At 50.2% G+C, this 25,733-nt stretch overlaps 1 protein-coding gene across 3 annotated transcripts in view; it reads left to right on the top strand.

The window, feature by feature from the left end:
* Positions 1-1,766: 1,766 nt before the first annotated feature.
* Positions 1,767-25,733, top strand: part of ZZEF1 (zinc finger ZZ-type and EF-hand domain containing 1) — a 57,102-nt gene continuing 33,135 nt past the window's right edge. For 2 of the 3 annotated variants that reach the window (XM_032976641.2, XM_076053348.1), the window contains exons 1-20: positions 1,768-2,273; positions 4,659-4,803; positions 5,707-5,928; positions 6,313-6,505; positions 7,210-7,406; positions 7,888-8,098; positions 9,790-9,906; positions 10,560-10,738; positions 11,499-11,597; positions 12,747-12,838; positions 12,991-13,154; positions 16,762-16,870; positions 17,551-17,748; positions 19,229-19,323; positions 20,147-20,295; positions 20,444-20,616; positions 21,229-21,305; positions 22,586-22,697; positions 23,804-23,951; positions 24,903-25,030. In XM_032976641.2, the coding sequence (XP_032832532.1) occupies positions 1,881-2,273; positions 4,659-4,803; positions 5,707-5,928; positions 6,313-6,505; positions 7,210-7,406; positions 7,888-8,098; positions 9,790-9,906; positions 10,560-10,738; positions 11,499-11,597; positions 12,747-12,838; positions 12,991-13,154; positions 16,762-16,870; positions 17,551-17,748; positions 19,229-19,323; positions 20,147-20,295; positions 20,444-20,616; positions 21,229-21,305; positions 22,586-22,697; positions 23,804-23,951; positions 24,903-25,030 (3,201 nt within the window). In that variant the 5' untranslated portion in view covers positions 1,768-1,880. Of the gene's footprint in view, positions 2,274-4,658; positions 4,804-5,706; positions 5,929-6,312; positions 6,506-7,209; positions 7,407-7,887; positions 8,099-9,789; positions 9,907-10,559; positions 10,739-11,498; positions 11,598-12,746; positions 12,839-12,990; positions 13,155-16,761; positions 16,871-17,550; positions 17,749-19,228; positions 19,324-20,146; positions 20,296-20,443; positions 20,617-21,228; positions 21,306-22,585; positions 22,698-23,803; positions 23,952-24,902; positions 25,031-25,733 lie in introns of all 3 variants that reach the window. The other variant, XM_076053349.1, reaches the window with a different exon arrangement.

The raw sequence follows: 25,733 nt of genomic DNA, 5'->3' as shown, positions 1-25,733 counted from the left end.
TTCTTCATCTTCTGCAGATGTGGATGTCACCAATGCCATCTATTGCGCGGGCGGTTGAACTTACCACTCTCGGTCCGAACAGGCAACTGGACATACGGACAGGTTTGTTCGTATCTCTGAAAGTTCGTAAATCGAATGTTCGTAAGTAGAGGAGTCACTCTATATTGGCGTCATGAATGTACTGTACAGTATATGGTAAATCTGACAGTCATAAAACTGATGTAATGTTTCTCAAACTTTAAAATCAACATTTTTACTGACATTTAAAAATACCAAAAAATCAATGCTTAATTGAACGTGTTTCGCAAATATTCTTGGTTCTTAAAAACCAGGCTACAGTCTGCATTATAGACTGCCAGTACACTCACTCAGCTTAATAACCAGGCTACAGTCTACATTATAGACTGCCAGTACACTCACTCCGACTAAGAACCAGGCTACAGTCTACATTATAGACTATCAGTACACTCACTCCGACTAATAACCAGGCTACAGTCTACATTATAAACTGTCAGTACACTCACCCAGTTTAATAACCAGGCTACAGTCTATATTATAGACTGCCAGTACACTCACTCCGACTAAGAACCAGGCTACAGTCTACATTATAGACTGTCAATACACTCACTCCGACTAAGAACCAGGCTACAGTCTACATTATAGACTGCCAGTACACTAACTCAGCTTAATAACCAGGCTACAGTCTACATTATAGACTGCCAGTACACTCAGTCCGACTAAGAACCAGGCTACAGTCTACATTATAGACTGCCAGTACACTCACCCAGCTTAATAACCAGGCTACAGTCTACATTATAGACTGTCCATACACTCACTCCGACTAAGAACCAGGCTACATTTTGACTTAAAACTTTCGTGGCTGCAGGAATCCACACTCTTTGGTTCTTTCGGTAAAGTCACGTAGCATGAGAATAAAATAATAAAATAACACAATAAAATTCTCACGACGTTTCGGCCACAACGCAAGCGGCCGTCTTCAGGTGAAAGGTACAGAACTGTCGGGACAACCGCTTCAAATTGAAGCCGAAACGTCGTGAGAATTTTACTGTGTTATTTTATTCTCATTCTACGTGACTTTACCGAAAGAACCAACGAAGATGAACCGTCATCAGGCGGGATTGCTTGTGTTGCGATCGCAACGTCGTGATCTATTACAGTTTATAATAAAGGTTTAGAGGTGGGCGGGGCAGCTCATGTGAATGTGGGAGGAGGCTCCGACACCCGGCAGGAGGTCTACACCAATCAAAGCATTGCACCTCGCTCCACACACCCCACACTGCTGCTGACGGTGGAGGTGGACAATACAACCAGGCGACAGTCTACATTCGTGCTTTTTTATTACTTATTTATTTTTGTATTCACTTTATTTTTATTTTTCGATCTACGTGACTTTTACCGAAATAACCAAATAATCGATATTTAAAACGTTTTCAATACATGTTCAATTATCGACGTCATTAAATACCTTAATGCCCTTAAATACCGGAGACATCGAACATTAATTTTATGAACTAACAAAGGCAACAAATTATGCCACAGACTGCTTATCCTGCAACTCCCGTGCGCATGCGCGCGGCCCCCCCTACTCAACATGGCCGCCACGGCTTCACTGCCTTCTCATTGGCTGATCTCTCCTTACCCAATATGGCCACCACAGCTTCACCGCCGCCGCATTGGCTGACCGCAACCCCCACCCAACATGTCCACCGTGACGTCAGGCCCCACACCAAACAAGACCCCCCCACCCCGCCCATCCCCGTGGGTTGGTCGCCGCCCGTCCGCCTCTGTCACTAAAACACCGCGGCCGCCTTCGTCTCGCTCTGTCCCTCCTCTGTCTGCTCGCTCGTTCCCGTCCCATCATGGGCTCCTCGGAGAGCGCGCTTACCGCCCGCGCAGACAGCCGCCGTCCCCGCTGCCGCCGCAGCAGCCGCCGCTGCGTGTGGCAGCGCGGACCGGGGCAATGGGGCGACGCCGCGAAAGGTGAAGACGACGAGGCCGCCTCGCCCGCCGCTTTCCCGGCACTGGACACGAACTTGGCCCGCCGAGCTCTGCGGCTGAAGGACGCGAGCGGCCTGCGAGGCGGGCGGCCCGTGTCGCAGCAGCTGCTCTTCGCGATGGGCCGTGAGTACGGCGTCCGCAACTTGCTGGACGAGGCCCTGGGACGTGGCCGCGTTTCCCTGCCGCTCCGGGAGATCCTCGGCCGGTGCAGGAGCGTGGAGCTTGACCGAGTGCAGCTGAGGGACGTGGAAGAGGTGCGTGGTGAGAGAGTGGGAGCAAGAGGGAGAGAGAGAGAGACGCTTGCTATCACCGCCACGGTGTGCGTGGAGACGTTCATTCTCTCGCGTGGTCTGCCAGAGGAGTTTTGCGTGTTGCCTTATTCGCCGTGGCCCTTCCACTGTTTGCCCCTTGTTGACAAACGTGCCTTTTAGAGTGTGTGGCAGCTGTAAAGTTGCACGTGATAAGCCACTTTGTTGGGCTGTCATGTAACATTAAAATAGTTTAGTTTACCTCAAAATTCATCGTTCTTTCGGTAAAGTCACGTAGAAGGGAAATAAAGTAATACAAATTAAACATAATAAAATAATAATGCATTGAGGTTATTTAGATGTTTTTTGCCGCTATTATCTTTAGGCCACTTTAATGGGCTATCACTTATGACCAGGTCGCTTCTGAAAAACAAGTTGATACCTCGGTGGGCTTAGAGAGGGCACTCGCAGGGGCACTGAAGGGACACACGGGGTGGTGGGGAAAGGCCACTTGTCACTTAGGATGACCTTTCACCTCCTGAAGATCGAGGGATTGATTTGGGAGGCTTGTCACTTCCAGGGCACTAAGAGGACCAAGGGTGGGAGTGAGGGGACCTGGCAGGGGACTAAGCAAGCTAAGGGGGGCACCCCAGGGTGATGTGAGGGGGACACACGTGGATGAGAGGGATCGTGGCACCATTGATTTCAGAAGAATGCGATTCAGTTTCGCGAGCAAGCTGGCCCCCGGCACGTCGAACTAAACGTCAGCAGGCATCGTGCTGACCATCAACTTGCGGTACTAGATCAACAACAACAACTACACGTAAGCACGTCTGAGAGCTACACAGGAGCGCAACTGTGAATGCCTACGCAGCAGGCTCAAACAAATTGTCGGTGTCGTTTCCTTCGATGGTTATTTCAGTCGGCGCAAGTCAAACGAGTTCATTAAATGTTACCCAAGGCCCTCGGGTTGTGTGGGCGAGGAGGCTGTGACCTGCCGAGACCGGGGAAGCACGCCCTGCTGCCTGCCACCTTTGGCCATGCGCTTGGCGCATGCTGCAGATGTTTCGAATCGACCTGGAAATCCTTGCTCCAGACTCGGTCAGGTCGCGGGAACCCATCAGGATTTTTGAGCCTCGTTGGTATTGAGACGAGATTCGGGCACGTGCATGGTGATTTATCAGATATTTATTAATATGAAGTTAATATTTAAGAAAAGTTTTAACGAAAATTAGGTGGTGACTGTGTGGCCCCACTGGTCTGAGAAGCTGAGCCGGCTTTGCTGAGCAGCTGGATTTGAATCTGGGTTTACGCCACCCTTGACTACCAGGTTCTCAAGATGTTATCAGCCTGATCACCAATAACTCTTATGGAGACCCATAGTTGTGATTAAACTTGTTTCTCATTAGGTGTAAGGGGGGGGGGGGTAGGCATGGGAGAGGACAGTGCAATATGATAATGTAGCAAGAGAGCAACACCGCCATACAGCCCGAGGCAAAGCAACTGGGGCCCTGCATCAACAAAAACCACAACGACCCCAATGACCCCGAGTGCAGCACCAGTGACCCCGAGTGCAGCACCAGTGACCCCGAGGGCAGCACCAGTGACCCCGAGGGCAGCACCAGTGACCCCGAGGGCAGCACCAGTGACCCCGAGGGCAGCACCAGTGAGCCCTGAGGGCAGCACCAGTGAGCCCGAGGGCAGCACCAGTGAGCCCGAGGGCAGCACCAGTGACCCCGAGGGCAGCACCAGTGACCCCGAGGGCAGCACCAGTGACCCCGAGGGCAGCACCAGTGACCCCGAGGGCAGCACCAGTGACCCCGAGGGCAGCATGAGTGACCCCCAGGGCAGTCTTTGGGGCACTGGGGCCTCATTCACCAAGTAGTCCCAAGGCATCTTAATCTCATGAAGGGTTGGGGCCTAAATTTTGATTTAAAGCTTTCGTGACTGCAGGGATTCATATTCTTGGTTCTTTTGGTAAAGTCACGTAGAAGGGAAACAATAAAATAATACAAATATGAAACAATAAAATTCTCAAGACGTTTCGACTGCAACACAAGCAATCATCATCAGGTGCGAAAACCACAACCAGAACGTTTGAAAAAAGTGGGGTGTTATTTTTAACGTTAGCACCACGGAGAGCGATTTTACAGTTTGTTCAGATGGACGAGTCCATCTATGTTCGGAAAAGAGGAGGGGGGAGACGAAAAATAATGGATGCGGTCTGAAAGCCACCTTAAGCGTAACCACCAATGATTACCAGGCCATCCATGTGGGGAGAGGACACTTCACCAATGAGGCCCAGGTCTGTGTTAGAGAGGGGGGGTAGTTTCTGCGTCTTGGGTGTGAGCGCTGTGGGTATCGGAGCCATGTCTCTCTGTGCCCACGCAGGCGTTGAGCAGCTTTGACCTGGAGCTGGAGGGACGCGTGGACATACAGGCCCTGTACGGGGCCATGATGATGGCGTACGAGACGACGTCGCTGGGGGAGAAGGAGCGCGCCATTGCCATGCTGAGCCGCGCCAGCTTCTCCACCGGTGGGCGCTGCGGCCAGGGACGACGGCCGTTAAAGAGTTGTTGACAAGTCGATACTGTAATTGGTTTCGGACTCGAATATCGATTGCTAAGGCACCGGATGGATTATCAAATCAGAGTGCACAAGGAAGTAATGCACCGATAGGCACGCACAGTCTCTTACAGGGATGGATTTTTATAATTAGACATTTTCAGCATTGTAATCGTCAGCCATGATCAAACGACTTAGAGTCCTGCGAAAATCAAAATCCATCTCCCTTCTCTACAGGAGCATTTCTCATTGCTCCATCTGTGCTGTGGATGTCATCTTGGGCACGGACCATCGTTACTTTTAGGCATGGCACGTCCTGCCCTAGCACACTCACTTTTGATTACGCACGGATTCTGTAACACACCCCAACATGTGTTAGTCCTCGGAAGTGTTTTATTAGGATGACTGAAGCTGACGGGTGGCTGTCAGCACAAAGTATGTTTGCATATTATCCAAAAGTATGTCAACCCGCGTTTACAATTTTTTTAGACAACCTTTTGATCAATTTGTCCAGTTTTCTATTGGGTAAGCTCTAAATAGAAATATAATTTTTGTTTTACGAAAATTTTATTGATGTTGGATCATCTTTTAAGAGAATTCTCATGAGCCCGCCCGCAACGTGGTGGTGCAGTCCTTCCCGTACACATCTTCAGGATGGCAGACAGATGGACAGAGCGAATGCAATGACACTTTCAATCTTCTTTGGAATGCGTTAAAAACAAAGACCATTTGTTTGACGGTGGCGTGTTGTGGCGTGGCAAGGGTGTGTGACGTGCTCTGTCGCCGGCGCAGAGTGACACGGTGCGGGTTCGTCCGGCGCGGTGCGAGTGCATCTGACGTCGTGTGACGCCTGCCATTATTATGCCACCCTCAGGCCTAGTGGACGTGTACGGGAAGGACTGCACCACCACGTTCCGGGAGGAGCTGGTGGGGCGCATGGCGCAGGCCCTGTGGCAGCACCGTGTACCCGGCGACCACGTGGCTCCCCGTGGCCCTGGCTCGCAGTGGGCCCCGGCCACGGCCGCCGAGACGCTGTGGCTCGTGCGCTCCACGCTGGTGCAGGAGACCTTGGCGCAGGCCGAACTCGACCAGGCCGGTAGGAGACCGAGTTGTCGTGGCGGTGGCTAGGGTACCCGGGACACCGCCACTGAACTCCTGCCACACCGTACAACATGTGTAGGCGGTGTCAGCCACGCTATATGTGTACATGGCCCCAAGCCACATCACACTACTGATCGCCAACCGCACGGCACGTTTGGGTGAAATATTTTCTTACCACAACGACGGCCACGCCGCTGAACATTGGCCACACCACAGCGTTGGGGGACATTTGTCACACCACACTTACTGAAACACCCACCACATCACACTTTGAGGTGGCCCCAGCCAGAGCACCTTACTGTACAACTAAAGCTGCGACCACACTTTTAGACGAATCAAGACACACCTCTGCACACTCCCCACTGCGCGTGCCCTACAGAGGTCGATGCTTGGGCCAAGTTAATGGAAGGGGACGGTGATGATGCTTCCACCGCTGGCGCTGGGAGGAGGAGAAGGCTGCTGACCCAGTGCTTCAGCCGCCTGGAGGCATCGTGCAACAACTTGACACTGGAGAACCTCACGGATGGGACACTGCAGACCTTCTGGCAGACTGAGCATAGCTTATCCATCGGGTGCGTGATGGCGATGCTGGTTACGTATGTTTTAGTTTTTGCATTCCTGGTAAACCGCCTGAATGAAAAAACAGTTTGTCGCACGTACAGAACTGTTTCGAGCACCAAATGTGATGTGTTCACCTCGTTAACTGAGGAATAAAGGCGGCTGCCACCACCTCTGTCCATCCGGCAGCGTAAATGAGTCTCCCACAGTTGATCGGCAGATCGAGCGTGGTGGGGTAAAGTGTGGGTGCGCCCACCTCGTTTCAACACGTCCGGCCAGCGTGTGAGAGTGGGGAACTTGAACAAGCAATTGCAGGGCTGCACTTTAAACTTTACGGAGTCGACTTGAACAGCTAATTGTTTCAACTTAAGTAGCTTTAGTGTTCATTGTGTGTGTGTGTGGAGCAGTGGCATAGTGGTTAGCGTGCTGTGTTACCAACCCAGCTTACAGAGTTCCTTTCCCTGCCACGGCTGGTGATTTATCTAAACTGGTCCTGAGCCTCAAACTTAAATGAGTACCTGGTGCGATGTGCCAACGTCAGAATTGGGGAAACAAAGGCGGTGGGGCATGGGGGGGGGGAGGTGGCCACACCGTTTCCTCGTTCGCCATCCGGGCCTTCGTAGGTGCTCGCCAGCAGCACTTGCCCCACCAGTCTGTGTAGGCCAAGCGGGAGATCTTTGTCTCTCACCTTTTGTACCTGTACACAATCACTCGGCAGGATGTGGCCGTGGCCCGGTGTGGTGATCACGCGCCTGGCCCTCGGCGTGTTGGCAGGAGACGGCTCCAGCATACCGGCCAAAGTGGAGGTGCTGGCGGGAAGACCGGGGCGCCTGGAGCCCATCATCTCCACGCTCGTCCCCTTTGCCAGCACGGGCTACGTGGAGTTACTGCAGGGGAAGGAGATCAGCGCAGAGGGTGGGTTGCGTGCAGCGGTGGTGCAGGCGGGCGGGGGCGGTAGTGCAGAGCAAGAAGGGCGACGGGAGTGCGGGATGATTTTACGGTTGCGGAAGTGGGCGGGAGCACAGGGAGACTGGTTCAGTCGTGCAGAGCAGAGTGGAGGTGGTAGTGCAGAGCAGAAGAGTGGAGGTGGTAGTGCAGAGCAGAAGAGTGGTTGTAGTGGAGGGGGGAGTAGGAGAGAGGGGGAGGGAGTGCAAGGGAGAGGGGGAGGGAGTGCCGGGCACTTATTTTTTTGGCAGAATGTCAGCAGAGCAGTGTGACCTTTCATGGTAGAAATGAAGAAATGACCCAAGGAAGAGGATATCATGGAGCTACCTCTCCTCCCCCATGTCGCTTCCCCGTGTTTCCCCCCCCCCCCCCCCGTCTGCCACCCGTGTTTCTCCCCCATGTGTCCGCCCGTGTCTCTCCCCCTCCGTGCGTCTCCCCCTTGTCTCAGCAGTGGTGAAGCTGGAGATGGTGCAGAACTCATTCCCGGAGGGCCGCATGAGGGTTCGAGGGCTGCTGGTGGGGGGCCACGTAAGGGGCCCGGGCCCCCTCTCCACGGCCATCGAGGCTGTGACGGCACACTGTGTGGTCACGCTGGCCCTTCAGGCGTCGCAGAGCGCCGAACAGAGCGTCGACGCTGCCCACGCACTCGCCACACAGCTCAGGTGAAGGTGATGGGTGTGGTGGGTGTCACGTCTGTAGTTAAGGCACTCGGTACTGCCCATGTTCAGTCACTACTTTAAAGTCAGTGTGATGTCTTGAGCCTTTCTTACGTTCTCTCATCTACGTGTTGCCATTTTTTTGTGCCTCAGTGTAATTTGTACCTGAATTCTGTGTAAATATATTTATTTACCTCCGTTTAATATCTACTTTGCTAAATATTAATGGCTGCGGAAATAACTATTGATCAGTATGTACAAGGCAACACTGCCAAGGTTGCCATCAGCTCAGGCATTCTGGCTGCTAATTCCTTTGGCAGACACGAGCCTAGAAACCAAAGCAGAGAGCACGTGTGTGTGTGTGTGCATATACACACACACACACACGTGGTTAGCGCTACGCTGCACTACGAACCCGGCGTGCGTGCCGAGTTCGATTCTCGCTCATGGCCAACACCAGTGACGATTATCTGAACCGGTCCTGGGCCTCCCCTAGGTCGACTCAGCCTTAAATGAGTACCTGGTGCATTGTGTAAACATCGCCACTGGGGAGACAAAGGCGGCCGGGCGTGTTGTTGGCCACCCACCCCCTCGTGTGCCGTTGCTGGCCTTTATAGGTGCTCGCTAACACCACTTGCCCCAACAGTCTGTTCAGGCTATAGGGGGGACCTTTGTCTTTTTATGTGCACCTAGGGCACTTATTTCATGTGGACCGGGATCAGAACCGTGACATCGAGGTGTACAAGCAGGGGGTGGAAGAGCACTTTTTTGGCAAACTGAACTTAGTAATGAAAACAAGTTGTTTGGTGATGCTGCTGTTGCTGCATTGGCAGTGGGGCACAAACGCAGTTGACAAAAACGCTCAACGCATCTGTCAATAACACAGTTTGTGGCCTCAAAAGGAAAAATAAATATATGTACACAAAAACCTTGCTCATTGCAGGGGTTACGTTCTTGAGAATGGCTCAATCGGAAAATCTGCGATCTGCAATGTCAAAGGAATGTGGGGGAAATCATGGTTCATAATAGGAATACCGCCTCCTTAATTGGCGAGTCTGTGGGTCTCTTTGTAAGTCTGTGGGTCTCTAAGTATATGAGACTGTGCAAGTCATTGTATCTATGTGTAAGTCTATGAATCTCAGTGTAAGGTGATGGGTCTCTACGTACGTCTAATGGCATCTTGAGTCGGAGTTTATTTGAGTTTTAGTTTATTTAATTTGTTACATGGATGATGGTGCCGTTTATGCAGTTGTCCAGCTATTACGATGGAGATGCGTGGAGCGTGAGCACAGCAGCAGCAACAAAAACAAAATAGAATAGCGTCGACATTGCGGATAACGAGTACCGGGTCCTTTGTTGCACAACAAACATAATAAGCTGTTTTAACGGTCGTAAATGAAACACTCGTGAATGGGGAAAAAAAGCAGTGCTAGTGTAATGAGAGCAAGAGGCACCAGAAAAACAAGTTAGGTACAGGTGCATGCAAGCTCTGTGTGGGTTATTCAGGGACCAATAAAAGGAATAGTGACATTACATGTTTACTAAATAATAAGTCACAAACAAATGGATTATTATTTTTTTATATGAATAAAGGAGGCACTTCTCAGTGCTACTTTGGATAATTGCTGGATTTGTTTAAGAGGACGTTCAGGATGAAGGCAGCCCCAGCGATGGTTCACCTTGCGTGTGTCATGCAGCTCGGCGCTGCGGCAGCTGCCTCCGCTCGCGCTGCTGCCGGCCATGGACCTTGCGCCAAACGACGCCGTGGCTTCCGCTCTGCACCGACTGGGCGAGCTGCTCGGCACGTTGCACAGGTGACCCTGGTGCTGGTGGTGCCGGTCGTCGTGGCGGTGGGCGTGCTGCTGCTGCTGGTGATGATGATGATGTTGATGGTGGTGGTGATGTTTCTGCTGCTGCTGGTACTGATGGGGGGCTGGTCATTGTGGCGCTGGTTGTGCTGGTGATGGTAGTGATGCTGCTGATGGTGGTGATTGTTGTGCACAAACGTGGCAGAACCCTCGTGAGAGAGAGTCACGAGACTCGGTGAAGCTATCCTGGGTAAGCGCACGTAATATATATAATAAAATGGTGCTGCACATTCAGTTGCTGATTATGATGATGATGACGACGATGATGATGAGACTGCCCTTGCTGCCGCTGATGGCGACGCTGAATCTGCTTCTACTGCTGCTGCTGCTGTTGGTGATGAAGACGATGAGACCACTTGTACTGCTGCTCGTTCAGCTGCTGTTGATGACGATAAGACTGCCCTTGCTGATGATGATGACGATGACGATGATGAATCTGCTTCTGCTGCTGTTGCTCTTCTGCCGATGGCAATGATGAGGACAACAATGAACCTGCTTCGACTGCTGCCAGCGACGATGATGATGACGATGACGAGGGCATCGCCGCCGCTGGTGCTGCCGGCACCGCTGACTGGGGTTCCGCCGCGGTGTCCCCGCAGGCGCCGTCCCGACGGGGAGGTGAAGCTGGATGTGCTGGCGCTGGCGCTGGCGCGTGGCAACGTGGCCCATGCGCTGCAGGCACTGGCGCTTGTGGTGCAGAGCGAGCGCCAGGAGTACGACGCGGGGTGGGCGCTCACGGCGCTGCGCTCCTCGTTGGCCGGGCACGCCCGTCGCGTCTGTGGGTGCTTCACATCATCACCGTCATCGTCATCACCATTATCATCATCTTTGTGATTATCGTCATCGTGATCATTATCATCGTGATCATTGTCATCACCGTCGTCATCACCATCCTTATCACCAATATCTTCATGATCATTACCTACCACCATCAGCAGTCATCAGTATCACCGGCATTGTCATCATTTTCACAAGCATTTTGATTAACAACATCGTGGTCATTGTTGTCATTACCATCCTTATGACAGCATTGTTATCATCGTTATAATTATCACTGTGGCTGTTATACATTTTACAGCATTTTCAGGTTTCATTTGCCTGTGATGCCGTTTTGAAACACAACATTCTTAGTATTATTGTTATGTGTGTGCTGGTGAGTATATAGTATATTTGTGTGGTGTATGCTAGTCGTGTGACGATGGTTGTTGTTGTTTTAGTTGTTACAGGGGAGCGGCAGTGTTGTGATTAGCGCACTGCGCCGCAAACCCAGCAAACTAAGTTCGATTCCCGCTCATGGCCAACATCGGTTATCAATTATCCGTTCCTGAACCGGTCTTGTGCCTCCCCTAGATCGACTCAGCCTTAAATTAGTACCTGATTTGGTGTGTAAACATCGCCCGCTGGGGAGACAAAGGCGGCCGTACGTGGTGCTGGCCACACCTCCCCCTCATTGGCCGTACCCGACCGCCATCGGTGCCTGCTGACAGCCTGTTGAGGCTCTAGGGGTGAACTTTGTCTGTGTTTGTTGTGTGTTACAGGCAATCCCATGCCTCTACAGCTGCTTTGCTGGTCATTTGGGGACAGTGGCCCTATCTCGGACACCGACGACCTCCTCATCGGACCTCTGAACGTCGGAGGTGTCACACTGACGCACACAACGATCAATTATCAGAATCGTCTTTTGAGTTCTCACCTGCTTGACATAAATAAATGCGACTCGATCATCATCGTCATTATCATCATGATCATTGTCTGTAACAATACATGATTCATCATTGATTTTTTTTGCATTAGGCCAATTAATGATCTGGCCAAATTCTGCCGTTAAGAACCCTTCAACCCCTGACACTGCCTAATCAATTAAATTTCCACCTTGTGTACAAGCGTTTAAATGACGCGCCAATTATTATCGTTTTGGCACGCTCACTGGTGGAGTTGAAGCACGATTCTCACGACCAAATTTAGCAGCATTTAGATACATGACATTTAGTTTGAAACTATGTCAAACAGAATCCGGACGAGATCCAGGAAGTCAGAATAGCAAACCAGGAAGTTGGAATAACAGTGTCACCTGACCTGGCTTCTTGCATAAAAAAAAATTGGAACAAAATAAATTGACATCACCAGGACAGCCAATCCTATTTAAACTAGATCTTAACCTTTACACATTAATTCTGATTTATCTCGGCAAATGATACGTGGACATGAATCGTAATAGTGGCTGCTGAACGCCTACTATATGTGTAATAATACATTCACTGTGCAGCTCCAGAAGGTTTCGGGCGGCTGCAATTGTCCAATCTCCTCTCTGTGGGATCGTAACGACATTCAGCACCTGGGGCACACGATCATTATAACACTGACCTCTGGTGATGGTCATTCTGATGATGCTGCTGGTCCTGATGATGATGGCGATGATGTTGCTGGTCATGCTACTGCTGCTGGTGCTTCTGCTGGTACTGCTGCACCCCCCATTAACATGTTTGACTACGTACGGTGCGAAAAAAGTGCAGCACATATCCATGCTGCTGGTGCTACTGCTGCTGGTACTAATGATGATGCTTCTACTGCTCGCGATGATGTTGCGGATATGCTAGCGCTGTTTCTACTATTGCTGGTGATGTTTCTGTTGGTGCTGGTTCTGGAGGTCGAACTGTGATAATGATGCTGGTGATGTTTGATGCTCCCGACAATCCTGCTGCTGTGCTGCTGCTTGTGGTAATGACACAAGCAACAGCGGTGCTTCTGCTGGTGCTGACACCTCGTGTGCCGTCCTGCCTGTGCAGCGCTGCAGGCGGGCGAGCAGGACATGGCAGCCACGGTGCTGCTCGCCGCTCCTCAGGGCTTCAGGGCGCAGGCCGTGCGCCTGCACGTCCAGGTGAGAGCAGCGAATCATCATCCGCCGTGATCTATCAATTGCTGTACGAAGGCTTGGCACTGTGGTGTGACGCGTTGCGTGGTGTGTTGCGTGGCACGGCACCGTGTCCGGTGCGTTGTGGCGCGGTGTGGCGGTGCGCTGCTGTGCGTCAGATAACGGCCAACGATTACGGCTACCCGGGGCTGTGCCTGGTGTTTGCGCTCGACGGTGCGGACGGCCCCGACGGCCGCCCGCTCTCGGACGCGGAGCTGCTGCAGCGCTACTCGGAGTGCGACACGTGGAAGCCCGCCGCCGTGACGGACGCCCCCAGCAAGAGGTGCGACGCTGGGAATTGTGTGGCTTTTTTAGTATGGGTGTTGCTACCCACAATCCGCCTGTGTGGGTCGATTGTAGATTTGCTGCGTCGTGGCGATTCTTCGATGTATCTTTTGATGTAAAGTCCGTAAAAAAGCTCATCATCTATTTATTTACCCCCTACTACTTGTGTGCCCCGATAGCAGACATGAGCAAAGTACGGCCCCCGGGCCGTATACGGCCCGTTGGGCTTTTTAATCCGGCCTGCCGAACTTGTCCAAATATTATTAAATAAAATTTTACATTTCTCCTGTAATGCCCCCATTTCCCCATTAGATGGCGAACTTTGACCGGGAGTGTGGTGTATAGGGCTCGAAAGGGCACATGATCTCGCAATGCATTGTGGGCCGTCAGCGCCATTTTCAGGGTTTGTTTACATTGCTGAGTTAGATACGGTGCTCCCTTCACTTTTTCGCTTTGCCCTGTGAGCCCTTCTGTAAAATGAGCGGATCAAGGAAACGAAAAGTGAACAATGAGTGCCGAGTGTTTAACACGGAGTGGACAACAAAATACTTTTTCACTGAAGTCCAATCGAAGGGTGTATGCCTGATATGCCGAGAAACTGTCGCAGTTTTCAAGGAGTATAACATCAGCCGTCACTTTGCTACGATGCACGCTAACTACGCTAGCAAGCAGTCAACGCAAGAACGGGCGGCTACGGCTCGGAGGTTGGCGGCTAATTTACAGACTCGGCAACATTTTTTTCACTGAAAAAACTGCGATTCAAGAGTCAACTACCAGGCAAGTTTTTTGGTGGCAGTCGAAATACCAAAGGCTAGCAAGCCTTTCTCCGGAGGCGAGTTTGTAAAAGAATGCATGGTACAGACAGCAGACATCTTGTGTCAGGGTATCAAAAGCAAATTTGAAAAAGTCAGTTTATCACGCAGGACTGTGACTCGCCTTGTGGAACTGATTGATGAAAATATAGCCAGCCAATGAAACAAAAAGTCTGATTCCTTTGAGTTATATTCACTAGCACTGGATGAAAGTACGGACGTAAAAGACACTGCTCAGCTCCTCATTTTTATCCGAGGCATTGACGACAGTTTTGCGATAACAGAGGAGTTTTTGACCATGGAGTACCTGAAAGGAACAACGCGGGGAGAGGACTTGTATAACCAGGTGTCTGCTGTCATCAAAAGAATGAAGCTACCTTGGAGTAAACTTGTCAATGTCACAACGGATGGATCGGCAAATTTCACTGGAAAAAATGTTGGGCTGCTAAAAAGAATCCAGAATAAAGTGAAAGAGGAAAACCCTGACCAGGATCTTATTTTCCTTCACTGCATCATCCATCAAGAATCCCTGTGTAAGTCTGTAATGCAGCTTAATCATGTCGTGAATCCAGCCGTAAAACTTGTTAACTTTATACGAGCAAGAGGACTTCAGCACTGTCAGTTTATAACGTTCCTGGAGGAAACTGATGCGGATCATCAAGACTTGCTGTACCACTCTCGTGTCCGCTGGTTAAGTTTGGGGAAAGTGTTACAACGAGTGTGGGAGCTGAAAGAGGACATCATCGCATTTTTGGAGTTGATGGGGAAATCTGACGAATTCCCTGAGCTAAGCGACAAGAACTGGCTTAGTGACTTTGCTTTTGCTGTGGACATATTTTCACACATGAATGAGCTGAATGTGAAACTGCAGGGGAAAGATCATTTTGTTCACGACATGTACAAACATGTGAAAGCCTTCAAATCCAAGCTCACTTTGTTCTCCAGACAAATTGCGAACAAATATTTTGCTCATTTCCCCCACACATGCCATGCAGGAAGACGCACCGCGAAACGCAAAAAAATAATAAAGCGAATCACTTGAGGACCTGCACAGAGAATTTTGCCATAGGTTCTCTGATTTCGAAAACATTGAACAGTCACTTAAGCTGGTGTCCTGTCCCCTGTCACAAGACTCTGAAACAGCACCACAGGAGCTGCAGTTGGAACTGATGGATCTTCAGTCTGACTCCATCCTAAAGGAGAACTTCAACTCTGTTAAACTGAATGACTTTTATGCTTCACTTAACAAAGCCACGTTTCCAAACCTCCGGAGGACTGCACAGAAAATGCTGACTTTGTTTGGCTCGACTTATGTGTGTGAGTAGACATTCAGCGTCATGAACGCCAACAAAGCCCGTCACAGATCAAAGTTAACGGATCAGCACCTCAGATCTATCCTGAGAATTTCCACAACCAACCTAACTCCAGACTTGGATGCACTGGCAACAATGGGAGATCAACAACACTGTTCCCACTGAAACTGAAAGTGATGATGTGTTGCTGCAGCGAGGTTGGAGCCAAATCTCCGACACACAGCCTGCGTGGCTGCTCTAACCTGTTAATGTAGATAATAAAGAAGTTCAAGTGAGGTAATTCGTTTGGGTGCAGGCCTCAGATGTTTTCATGATGTTTGATCAGTCACGTTACGACATGTTTTTGTAGTGTTCATGTTCGTGCAATTTGTTCAATTGCCTTGCAAATAAATGCTTTGCTACCTGTTTAAAGGCCAGATCCTTTCATGTAATGATTTTTACATGTCATTTATATTAGTTCACACAAACACTCCATCCATCTGTTCCTGGCCCGGCCCCTCTGTCAAATTTTAGAACCCATTGTGGCCCGCCAGTCAAAAAATGTGCCCACCCCTGCCCTATAGTCATGCCACCTGTCTACGTTCCCCTAGCAGCTGCGTGTGGAGCCCTATATCCCTATCGTGTGAACACTGGTTGAGACAAAACGAAACTGCTTCGTAACCCCACGTGACCACTGCCATGAAGTGAATTTTCTCACCCGTCGAGCTGCCACGTGTAGTATTAATAATTTAGTACAGTTGGTGTTCATGCCATTCTTATATCGGACGACTCTCATGAAGGCAGCCGCTGTGTTTTCACAGACAAAAGCTGTAGTAAATTTTGATTTAAAGCTTTCGTGACTGCAGTGAGTCATATTCTTGGTTCTTTCGGTAAAGTCACGTTGAAGGGAAACAATAAAATAATAAAAAATATATAAAACAATAAAATTCTCACGACGGCAAGAAGCTTCTTGCCGTTGTTTTTTTCACACCTGATGATGACTGTGTTACAGTCGAAACGTCGTGAGAATTTTATTGTTTTATATATTTTATTATTTTATTGTTTCCCTTCAACGTGACTTTACCGAAAGAACCAAGAATATAAAAAGCTGTAGTAGTTTGCGGGGCGATTTTTTTAAATTTGGCAAATTTGGACCATGATGCCGGCACAACGGGCGACTTTCCGAACGACGTCACGGACATGATTAACGTCCACCAAGAAGCGGACGGCGTGTTGAAATTTTACAATTGGTGTGCCTGCAGTATTAACCAAGGCGGATTTCCAGTTCCGAATGGCGAACCTCTGCAACGAGCGGCAAGCACCTCCGTTAGTACGGTTGACTGCGTACGGTGCGAAAGAAGTTTAACATGCATACGTACTCGGAACGCGCCAATGCTGGGCCATGGAGGGTATGAGTACCTCAGGCTGGGAACCGCCAGTCCGCACGGCTACACGGGGGCGATCATTGTCTATTGGTGTGTGTGCGCGTGCCATGTTTCAGGGATCAAGGCGTGTGGCCGCACAGTGATTTGATTGGCTGGACCGTGGTGCGAGATTCTTTCACCGACTCTGACATATACGTGGAGCTGGAGATGACCCTACCCAAGAAGGTGCAATCATTGTCATCGTCATCGGCCGTGCTCAGCCCCACCGTTGGGTGAAGGCCTCCCCAAGCCTTGTCAGAATCTTAATCTAGCAGCTGCACACGAGCTGATTTCGTTGCTCCATCTCCGTAATGGACACCCTCTCGGGCCCCTTCCACCCCCACCCCCCTTTGGCTGCCACTCCCATGTTAGTCTCACCCCCACCGGTCATCATCCAGGCTATCCATCGCATGTTCTGCCAAAGCCTCGAATTAGGGCTCACATATAAGCCTCTGGGAGTTCTCACAAGGGTTAGTTCAAGCAAGCCTGCCTCTGCTGATAAGACACTGAATGTTAAAACTGGTCCAGAGTGTTTGCTGTTGAAAAAATGGACTCGGAAGGCCGTGCGGCCTATGGGTTGTGTAAGTAAAAAAAAAAACCTTAATCTATTACATGGATAGACAAATAAGGAGAGGAGGCGTGTATTGTCTGTGTAGTCATTGTGTAGGTCAGAGGTCACTCGAGCTCTCAGAGGTAGCTCTGTGGTATCCGCTTACGTGGACTTCTTCACAGAATCTTATAAATATGCGGCACCGCTGTGAGATTTCAGAACGGATTCTTCATCTTGCAATTCCACGTGAATAGCAGGAGCCATCCTTTGACCCTTATCCATGCTACCTACTCCCCCCTGCCCTCCCTTTCCACAGTTTATCCTCATCAAGTACCTGTGCCCGCACGGTGGCACGGGGATCAAAGTTCAGGGGTCACGGCTCCACGGCTCCCTGAGGTCGGAGAGTGAGTGCTGGCCGCTGGGACCGCCAGGCTGGGTGGACGGGAGGCCCCTACGGAGTGCTGAGCTTGTGGAGGCCACGCTGAGGTTCCTGCTGCTGGTTCAGGACGACCTGGTACCCGACGCAGGCTCCGTTCCCCGCGATATTTCCAAAAAGGGATTCTTTGTTTTGTGACGCGACGCCGATGCCACAAACAACTACTAGTTTTACGCAGTAATTGCACGTCGAACTCGGTCCTGAAAAATGCCACGTTAAGCGAAAACATTTTACCGATAAATAACGTTAAAAGTGGGGGGTTGCCTTCTGGGCCAGAATTTCACATGAGTGACTTTTTAAGAATATGCTACGTGTGTGTGAGAGAGAGATGGGGAAGAAAATAAATATATCACATAACGATTATTTTTATACATATATAAAAATGAGAAATGCAACAAAATGTCACTTGAGATGGTGGTGGTGGTTGCTTGTTGTGTTTCTGAGTGGATTCTAGATTTAAAGCTTTCGTGACTGCTAGGATCCATACTCTTTGGTTCTATTGGGTAAAGTCACGTAGGTGAATGATGAGGCTACGCCACCGCGTACTGTACCCACTCCGTGCGTAAACCCTGAATTCCTGTATCGCTCAGTCACACAGATCACCAAGTAGTTCGTTGTCGACCGCCCAGAAACCACGGTGTGTGTTACGTGTTATAACGGTGTGTGTTACGTGTTATAATGGCGTGTGTCACGCGTTATAACGGTGTGTGTTACTTGTTATAACGGTGTGTGTCACGTGTTATAATGGCGTGTGTCACGCGTTATAACGGCGTGTGTCACGCGTTATAACGGTGTGTGTTACGTGTTATAACGGCGTGTGTTACGTGTTATAACGGTGTGTGTTACGTGTTATAACGGCGTGTGCCTCGCGTTATAACGGTGTGTGTTACGTGTTATAACGGCGTGTGTCACGTGTTATAACGGCGTTTGTCACGCGTTATAATGGCGTGTGTCACGCGTTATAATGGCGTGTGTCACGCGTTATAACGGTGTGTGTCACGCGTTATAACGGTGTGTCACGCGTTATAACGGTGTGTCACGCGTTATAACGGTGTGTGTTACGTGTTATAACGGTGTGTCACGTGTTATAACGGTGTGTCACGTGTTATAACGGTGTGTGTCACGTGTTATAACGGCGTGTGTCACGCGTTATAACGGCGTGTGTCACGCGTTATAACGGTGTGTCACGCGTTATAACGGCGTGTGTCACGCGTTATAACGGCGCGTGTCTCGCGTTATAACGGCGCGTGTCACGCGTTATAACGGTGTGTGTCTCGCGTTATAGCGGGGCGTGTCACGCGTTATAACGGGGCATGCTCCGCGCCTTAACAGTGGTGCGTTTCATGTTCATAACACCACGTATTCCGTTTTATAATGGTGTGCGTTCCACGTGCAAAAAGTATTCCCGAATCGAAGAACCAAAAACTTTTGTATGAAAACACGTTAAGCGAGGACTTAATTTGGTTATCCTCTCCCCGCGTCTTTCATCCCTACGTCCTCCCTCCACGCGTCTCCCTGCCCGTGTCCTCCTTCTTCCACGTGTCTCGTCACTGTGCAGGGCGCCATTAGTGAGCGTGATCCCTGCCCCTTCCTGGACGTGTCTGACCTCACGATTGAGCCCTTCTGGCTGCTCTACAGCAAACTGCTGCCCAGGTGAGAACATTCACAGGTGATGTTCATCACAGGTGAGCTGTTATCAATGTCAGAAGCTGCGCAGCTGAGTTGATGCCACCGCCCAAGCCTCGAACTTTGGCCCACATTTACCATAGAAGGTCTCTCCCTGTAAACATTTGTCGAGTTTTAATATCACGCTTTAGAGATTTACATTGCACCCAAATGCACATAAAAGATGTGACTCTACCGGGAGCACGGTTACGCATCCACACAGTGCATGTGCGTAATACTGCTACTAACGATAAAACGTTTAAAAAATAATTAAGATCCTTTATCAACCTGTGTATTTAAGAACTATGGGTCGCTGCAAATTGCCTATCGCTCTCGAGCTGCAGACAAAGCAAAGCAAAGAGGAGAGCCGCACCATTCTGGCAAATCGCCCGATGAAGCTGGATGTAATTACCAGCGAAACGTTGTACAACTCAAATTTTAAATGACGTTGATTCTCTCTTCAACACACCGGTGGGCTAAAGAAGTGAATTATTTTGTCCTTTGTAAACGTGACACATTTTTAACTGTTTTGCCGTGTCGAGTGGTGGAGGGTTACGACACATTTATAAATAACGCGATCTAACCCAAAAACCTTTATTATGAAAGCAAAGCTCCTACGAATAGTGGCAGAAACATCCCATGCCTTCTGACACGGCTGCTTTGTTTTGGGGTGTTGTAAATGACTGAGATTTGGCTGTGGCTCTATTGGGTCCACGTGGGATTGTGCCACACTTGATGGTGCCACTTGCACCCCCCCTGTGTCTGTACCTATGTATGTTGCACTTCTTTTGCACCGTTCGTTTGCCCGTAGCCACTCTGCGGAGAGCACCGCAGCTCGCATTCTCCTCCTCCGCCTCCTGCGCTGCCTGGGGCCCGTCCTGGCTACCCACGATCTCATGGGGCCCGACAAAGAGGCGGCACGCGCCTGCCTTGCCGAGTTCTACCGGCACCTGTGCGACGGTGCGTCAGAGTTGAAGATCGATTCTCACAGCCGAGTATAGCAAGCGGTGGACACGACGGTGTTTTGCTTGCAACTGCGCCGAGCATCTTTGTCACGGAATCCAGGCGGTAAAACGTTAATTATCGTTGCGCCTGTTCCTCCGCATAGCTGTGGACAAGGCGGCGCTGCCGCCTGGGACGCCGCAGGAGGAACTGGCGAGTGAGGGGACACTGAAGGAGCTGGAGACTGCGGAGCGGCGCCAGGAGGAGGAGACGCTGAGCGGTGCCACCGCTGTTTTTTTCCCGGGGGAAGAAGCGCGAGAGAAGCTCTTCACGATGCTGGTGCACACCGAACCCGACCCGGACTCGCACCCTGACCCTTGGCTCTTATCCTGAAGCCCTCATTCATACCCTAACTCCTATTCTATACGCTCACCTTAACACTTAGCTCTTAACCCTATCTACACCCATAATGCCTAGCGCTTACAAGTATCCCAGACTCTAACCCGGGTGGTGACATGGCCTTGCGGTAGCATGTTGATCCCTTGTTGCAGAGGTTCACGGTTCGAAGCCAGCAGCCGCCCTGGTTATTACTGGGGGGTGTAATGACCGCAGTAGTAACGCTGTGCGCAGTCTGTTCCACGGCGGACGTTAAAGATCTCCTCGCGTCACCTGCAAAAGTCGACCTGTTGCGTTCCTGCGTTCGGGACAACATTTTTAGAAGAAAAAAAATCACATCGCAAGTAACTCAATTGAGAACTATGCATAGCAATCGTCTGGCACACAAATGTCCCAGCAGGCTACTCTTGCATATTGAGACTCATCCTGGTCTCTTGAGTTCTCACCTGGACAAACAAAACAGGCTTCAAACCTTGAGACCCTAACGCAGGCTCTCAACCCCTAAGCCGGACCCTCACCCAGAGCCTAACCCTCACGCTGCGTGTCGTTGTGCAGGGTGCCCCATCGCGGGACGAGGAGCGGCTGCCCAAGTCCGTGTCGCTCACCCTGCGCTCCCTCTGCAGTCGCTTCAGGTAGAGAGACGGAGATGGACCAGGGCAGTACACACGGTGGAGATGAGATGGCACGGATCGTCGAGATGAGACCCTACAGATAACAGACATCGCAAGACACAGCAAGGCAGAACGAACAAGACAGAATAAATGAGACAGGCAGACAGTGCAGGAGCAACAGAATATTTGTGATGAGACATTAGAAACAAAATACAGCGGTCCCTCGGTTAACGATATTAATTGGTTACACGAAAATCATTGTTAATTTTAATTATCATTAATCGAACATAGGAAATGCATATTAAAGGCTTAATTTGTTCCAAGACGATTGGAAGTTGACCATTTTCACCCTACAAACATAGTCTATAATCGTTAAACGTGCAATTTTAATAAATTAACGTTAAAACAACATTTTTTAAAGCATTAATATAAACATGGATAAATAATGAATAGAGCATTATAAGGTGCATAAATAGAGCATAAAATACAAATTATTACCTTAGGCTAAGAAGATGGTTGACTTAAGGGGTTGATGGAGAGGTTGAGGTGGGAGAAAATAACTTTTTGGAAGGAGAGTCTGCTTCTATTGAAACCTCTGGGGGTTTAAAAAAAAATGCCATTAAGTATTCAAGATTGCTTATGGAAAAAGCTACGCACATCGGTCATTGAAAAGGATTGTTGGTTCTCAAAACGCCAATAAAAGGGCGTCGCTGATTGGCTGAAGTCTGCTGCCGAGTCCTCTTAGGGAACGCTCCGATTGGCCAAAATTGGCGGCCGCGTGATGTTGTAAACATCGTTCAAATATAATATTGGTTCTTTCGGTAAAGTCACGTCGAAGGGAAACAATAAAATAATAAAAATATAAAACAATAAAATTCTCACGTTTTGACTGCAACACAAGCAATCATCAGGTGTGAATACACACCAGGTGTGAAAACACACCTGATGATGATTGCTTGTGTTGCAGTCGAAACGTCGTGAGAATTTTATTGTTTTATATTTTTATTATTTTATTGTTTCCCTTCTACGTGACTTTACCGAAAGAACCAAGAATATGAATCCCTGCAGTCACGAAAACTTTAAATAAAAATCGTTCAAATATGTATAGAAACAATGGGACCCTATGGGAGGTGGATCGGAAATTGAAATATCGTTAATCGATGGGATCGTAAACCGAGGGACTACCATAAAATGGAAGAGAATCGATGCTTGAGTTGAGTCGCGACCTCGAGTTGCGATGGGGGGAGGGGTGGGGAGGATCGCCGTGCACTGATCCGTTCTTCCCGTCTTGCGCGGAGCAGCAAGTTTCCTGAGTTGCTCTGCCCACTGCCTCCGCCGTCGGCGACGCAGCCCCAACGCTCGGAGCCGCTGCTGAGGGTCATCCACACGCTCCTCGACCTCGCGCAGACACAGGTGTGAGAGGTCACTGGCGAGGTTCGCGGGGGTCGTGAGGGCAAAGTCGAGAGGTCTGGGACTGACGACGCAATGGGGTGTACGGACTCGTGGGCTGATTGGTTGTGCAGCTCTCTCCGATATGTGTGCGGGTTGTTCCGCGTATTGTTCCGCACGACGTCCAACGTTTCACTCCACCCTCCACGTACCGAACAACACATCAACCCGAAAACACAACAGAGAGCTACACGGTGCAACTGAGAACCTACACAATAGAGCGATTGAGTCTGACTGACTGTCGGCCTGTTTGACTGACGATCTAACTGATTTACTATATGTCTGACAGACTTTCTGATTGACTGAATGCCTGGCTGACTAGCCGAGTAACTCACGCCAATATAATGATTGACTTATCCTCTTATAAAGTGACTGTTGAAGTGTTGAGTGACGGTCTGACTGGCTTTCCATCTGACTTGCTATTCGACTCACTGACTGAACGATTGACCGAGTATCGGACCAACTATCCGACTGCTCTATTCTTGGACCGACCATCTGTGGACCGTCTTATTGGCTGACGTAACTGTACGCTAGAACCGCGCTTCTTCTATTAAACACATCGCCGGGGTGGTAACGTCAGGGTCATGCAGTCGCCCCTTTGCCGCTTGATGAGGAGTTTCGTGATTCGAGCCCAGTGGGCTGCCCTGGTTAATACCACGGTGCGTACTACCCCTAAAATACTACGCGCAGTCTACTTTCACAGGATGATAAGGAGCCTGTGGCGTTACCGGAAAAAGAGTTGGCCATTGTGTGCCCGTGTCACAGTCCAGGTTTGCCAATTTAAAAATACACCCGTAAATGGGTTGGGGTTAATGACTCATTTGAGGTTATGCAAAGCAACATTGCTCTCTCCTCCCCCCCTTGCGGAAATCTACTGCAGACTACATCTGTGAAACAGAGCGCTTTTTTTGTGATAGCCTTGAACTCTGAGAAAAGCGTGACTACCAAATAATATGATTCAAAATCTCGTAAGCTAGATTAAACTCAATATCAACTTCGCCCCCTTTGCTGACCGACTCAAGCCCACTTGCTGGCCGGCGCTGTGCACATTTTGTTGTTGGGGCGTGTAGCAGGAGAGCGGGCGCCGCTGGCACGAACCGCCCGCCCTGCTGCAGCTGCTGGTGGAGGTGCAGCGCCAGCACATGAGCTGGTGCCACCTGGCGCTCAAGGGGGGCAAGCAAGGGGTGGCCGATGTGGCCCGGGCTGTGATGCTGGCGTGTGAGCATAGCCCATGCCCTGCTGGCACCACCGCCTATACACAACACCCTGACGCTGCTTGTGCCAACTATACACAACACCCTGACGCTGCTTGTGCCAACTATACACAACACCCTGACGCTGCTTGTGCCAACTATACACAACACCCTGACGCCGCTTGTGCCAACTATACACAACACCCTGATGCTGCTTGTGCCAACTATACACAACACCCTGACGCTGCTTGTGCCAACTATACACAACATCCTGACGCTGCTTGTGCCAACTATTCACAACACCCTGACGCTGCTGGTGCCAACTATACACAACACCCTGATGCTACTTGTGCCAACTATACACAACACCCTGACGCTGCTTGTGCTAACTATACACAACACCCTGACGCTGCTTGTGCCAACTATACACAACACCCTGACGCTGCTTGTGCTAACTATTCACAACACCCTGACGCTGCTTGTGCTAACTATTCACAACACCCTGACGCTGCTTGTGCTAACTATTCACAACACCCTGACGCTGCTTGTGCTAACTATTCACAACACTGAAGCTGCTCGTGCCATCTACACAGCACACTATTTGAACCGGTCTTGGGCCTCCCGTAGATAAACTCAGCCTCAAATGAGTACCTGGTGCGGTGTTTAAACATCACCACGAGGGAGACAAAGGCCGTTGTGCTGGCCACTCACCGGCTCATGTGCCGTGCCAGCCTTCGTAGGTGCTACTCGCTCGCAGCACTTTCCCCAAAAGTCTGTTGTGGCTATACGGGGGATCCTTTGTCTATGGGATTGGCATCACTGACAAGTGATATCTGAACTAATCCCAGGCCACACCATCCCGTCATGTGCCATTCTGGCCTTAATACGCGCTCGTGAACAGCACAGCACTGCACTGCACTTGTCCCAACAGCTTGAGTAAGCTAAGCGGGGGATCTTTTGTCTATGCTTGATGCAGACGTGAAGAGGCAGGTGGTGATGGCGGTCGCTTCCCTCACCGCCCTCGCTTCTTTGCCCTCGGACCGGTTCGCGGACTCCGTGAGCCACCTCCAGCACTCGTTTGTTGCCGTGGCAACCAGGCACCTGGTGAGCAAACACGATCGTCGTCATCATTATGATTGGCCACGGTGGCCTCCCAAAGCCGTCGGAGTGGCGGCGCTCCATTGGTTAGTGCACTGCACTTCGCGCTATGAACCTGGCGACATGAGTTTTATTCCCGGCCACGGCTAACATCGGTGGTGAGTGTCGTCTGATCCGGTCCTGTGCCCCCCCTCACCCTTCTCCAAAGACCCAATGCAGGCGATCCCTAGCCTTGAGCCTCCACGAAGCTTATGGACCACAACCCTAAACCGCATCCTCTGCACAACCCATGGCAGCGGCAGATGCAGATACTTGGTGCACAAATGGAAATTTGAACTCTCCGGCAGTGTGCGGTGACTCTGGTCACCAGAGCACACCATGGAATAGTTAACGACGACTCGGTGCCCAATTCACAAACACTGTGGAGGCATTCATCCAGCGGTGCACTCCGCTACTCCTGACCCATTTATCTGGCTCAACCACCTCAATGTAAAATCATTATCTGTTACTCTACACCAGACATATTTCTTTAGCTTTTTTTTGTATACGCTCGTAGAGAATGCAAGGCCCCAACCCGAACAGTAATGGACCTGCGCTGGATTGGCTCGGATGTGCCACTAGTGGAAAATTGGACAGGAGAGACCGGGTCAATTGAACGATCGGGCCAATTGAGTGAATGCCAGTCTACGACTCAAGTGATAGTGCGGTG

Source organism: Petromyzon marinus, chromosome 60 (genome assembly GCF_048934315.1).
Source record: "Petromyzon marinus isolate PM22_M1 ecotype Great Lakes invasive population chromosome 60, UKy_Petmar_22M1.pri1.0, whole genome shotgun sequence".
Classification (NCBI taxonomy): Eukaryota; Metazoa; Chordata; class Hyperoartia; order Petromyzontiformes; family Petromyzontidae; genus Petromyzon; species Petromyzon marinus.
The sequence above is the reverse complement of the archived record's forward strand: the minus strand, read 5'-3'. Positions and strand labels throughout refer to the sequence as shown.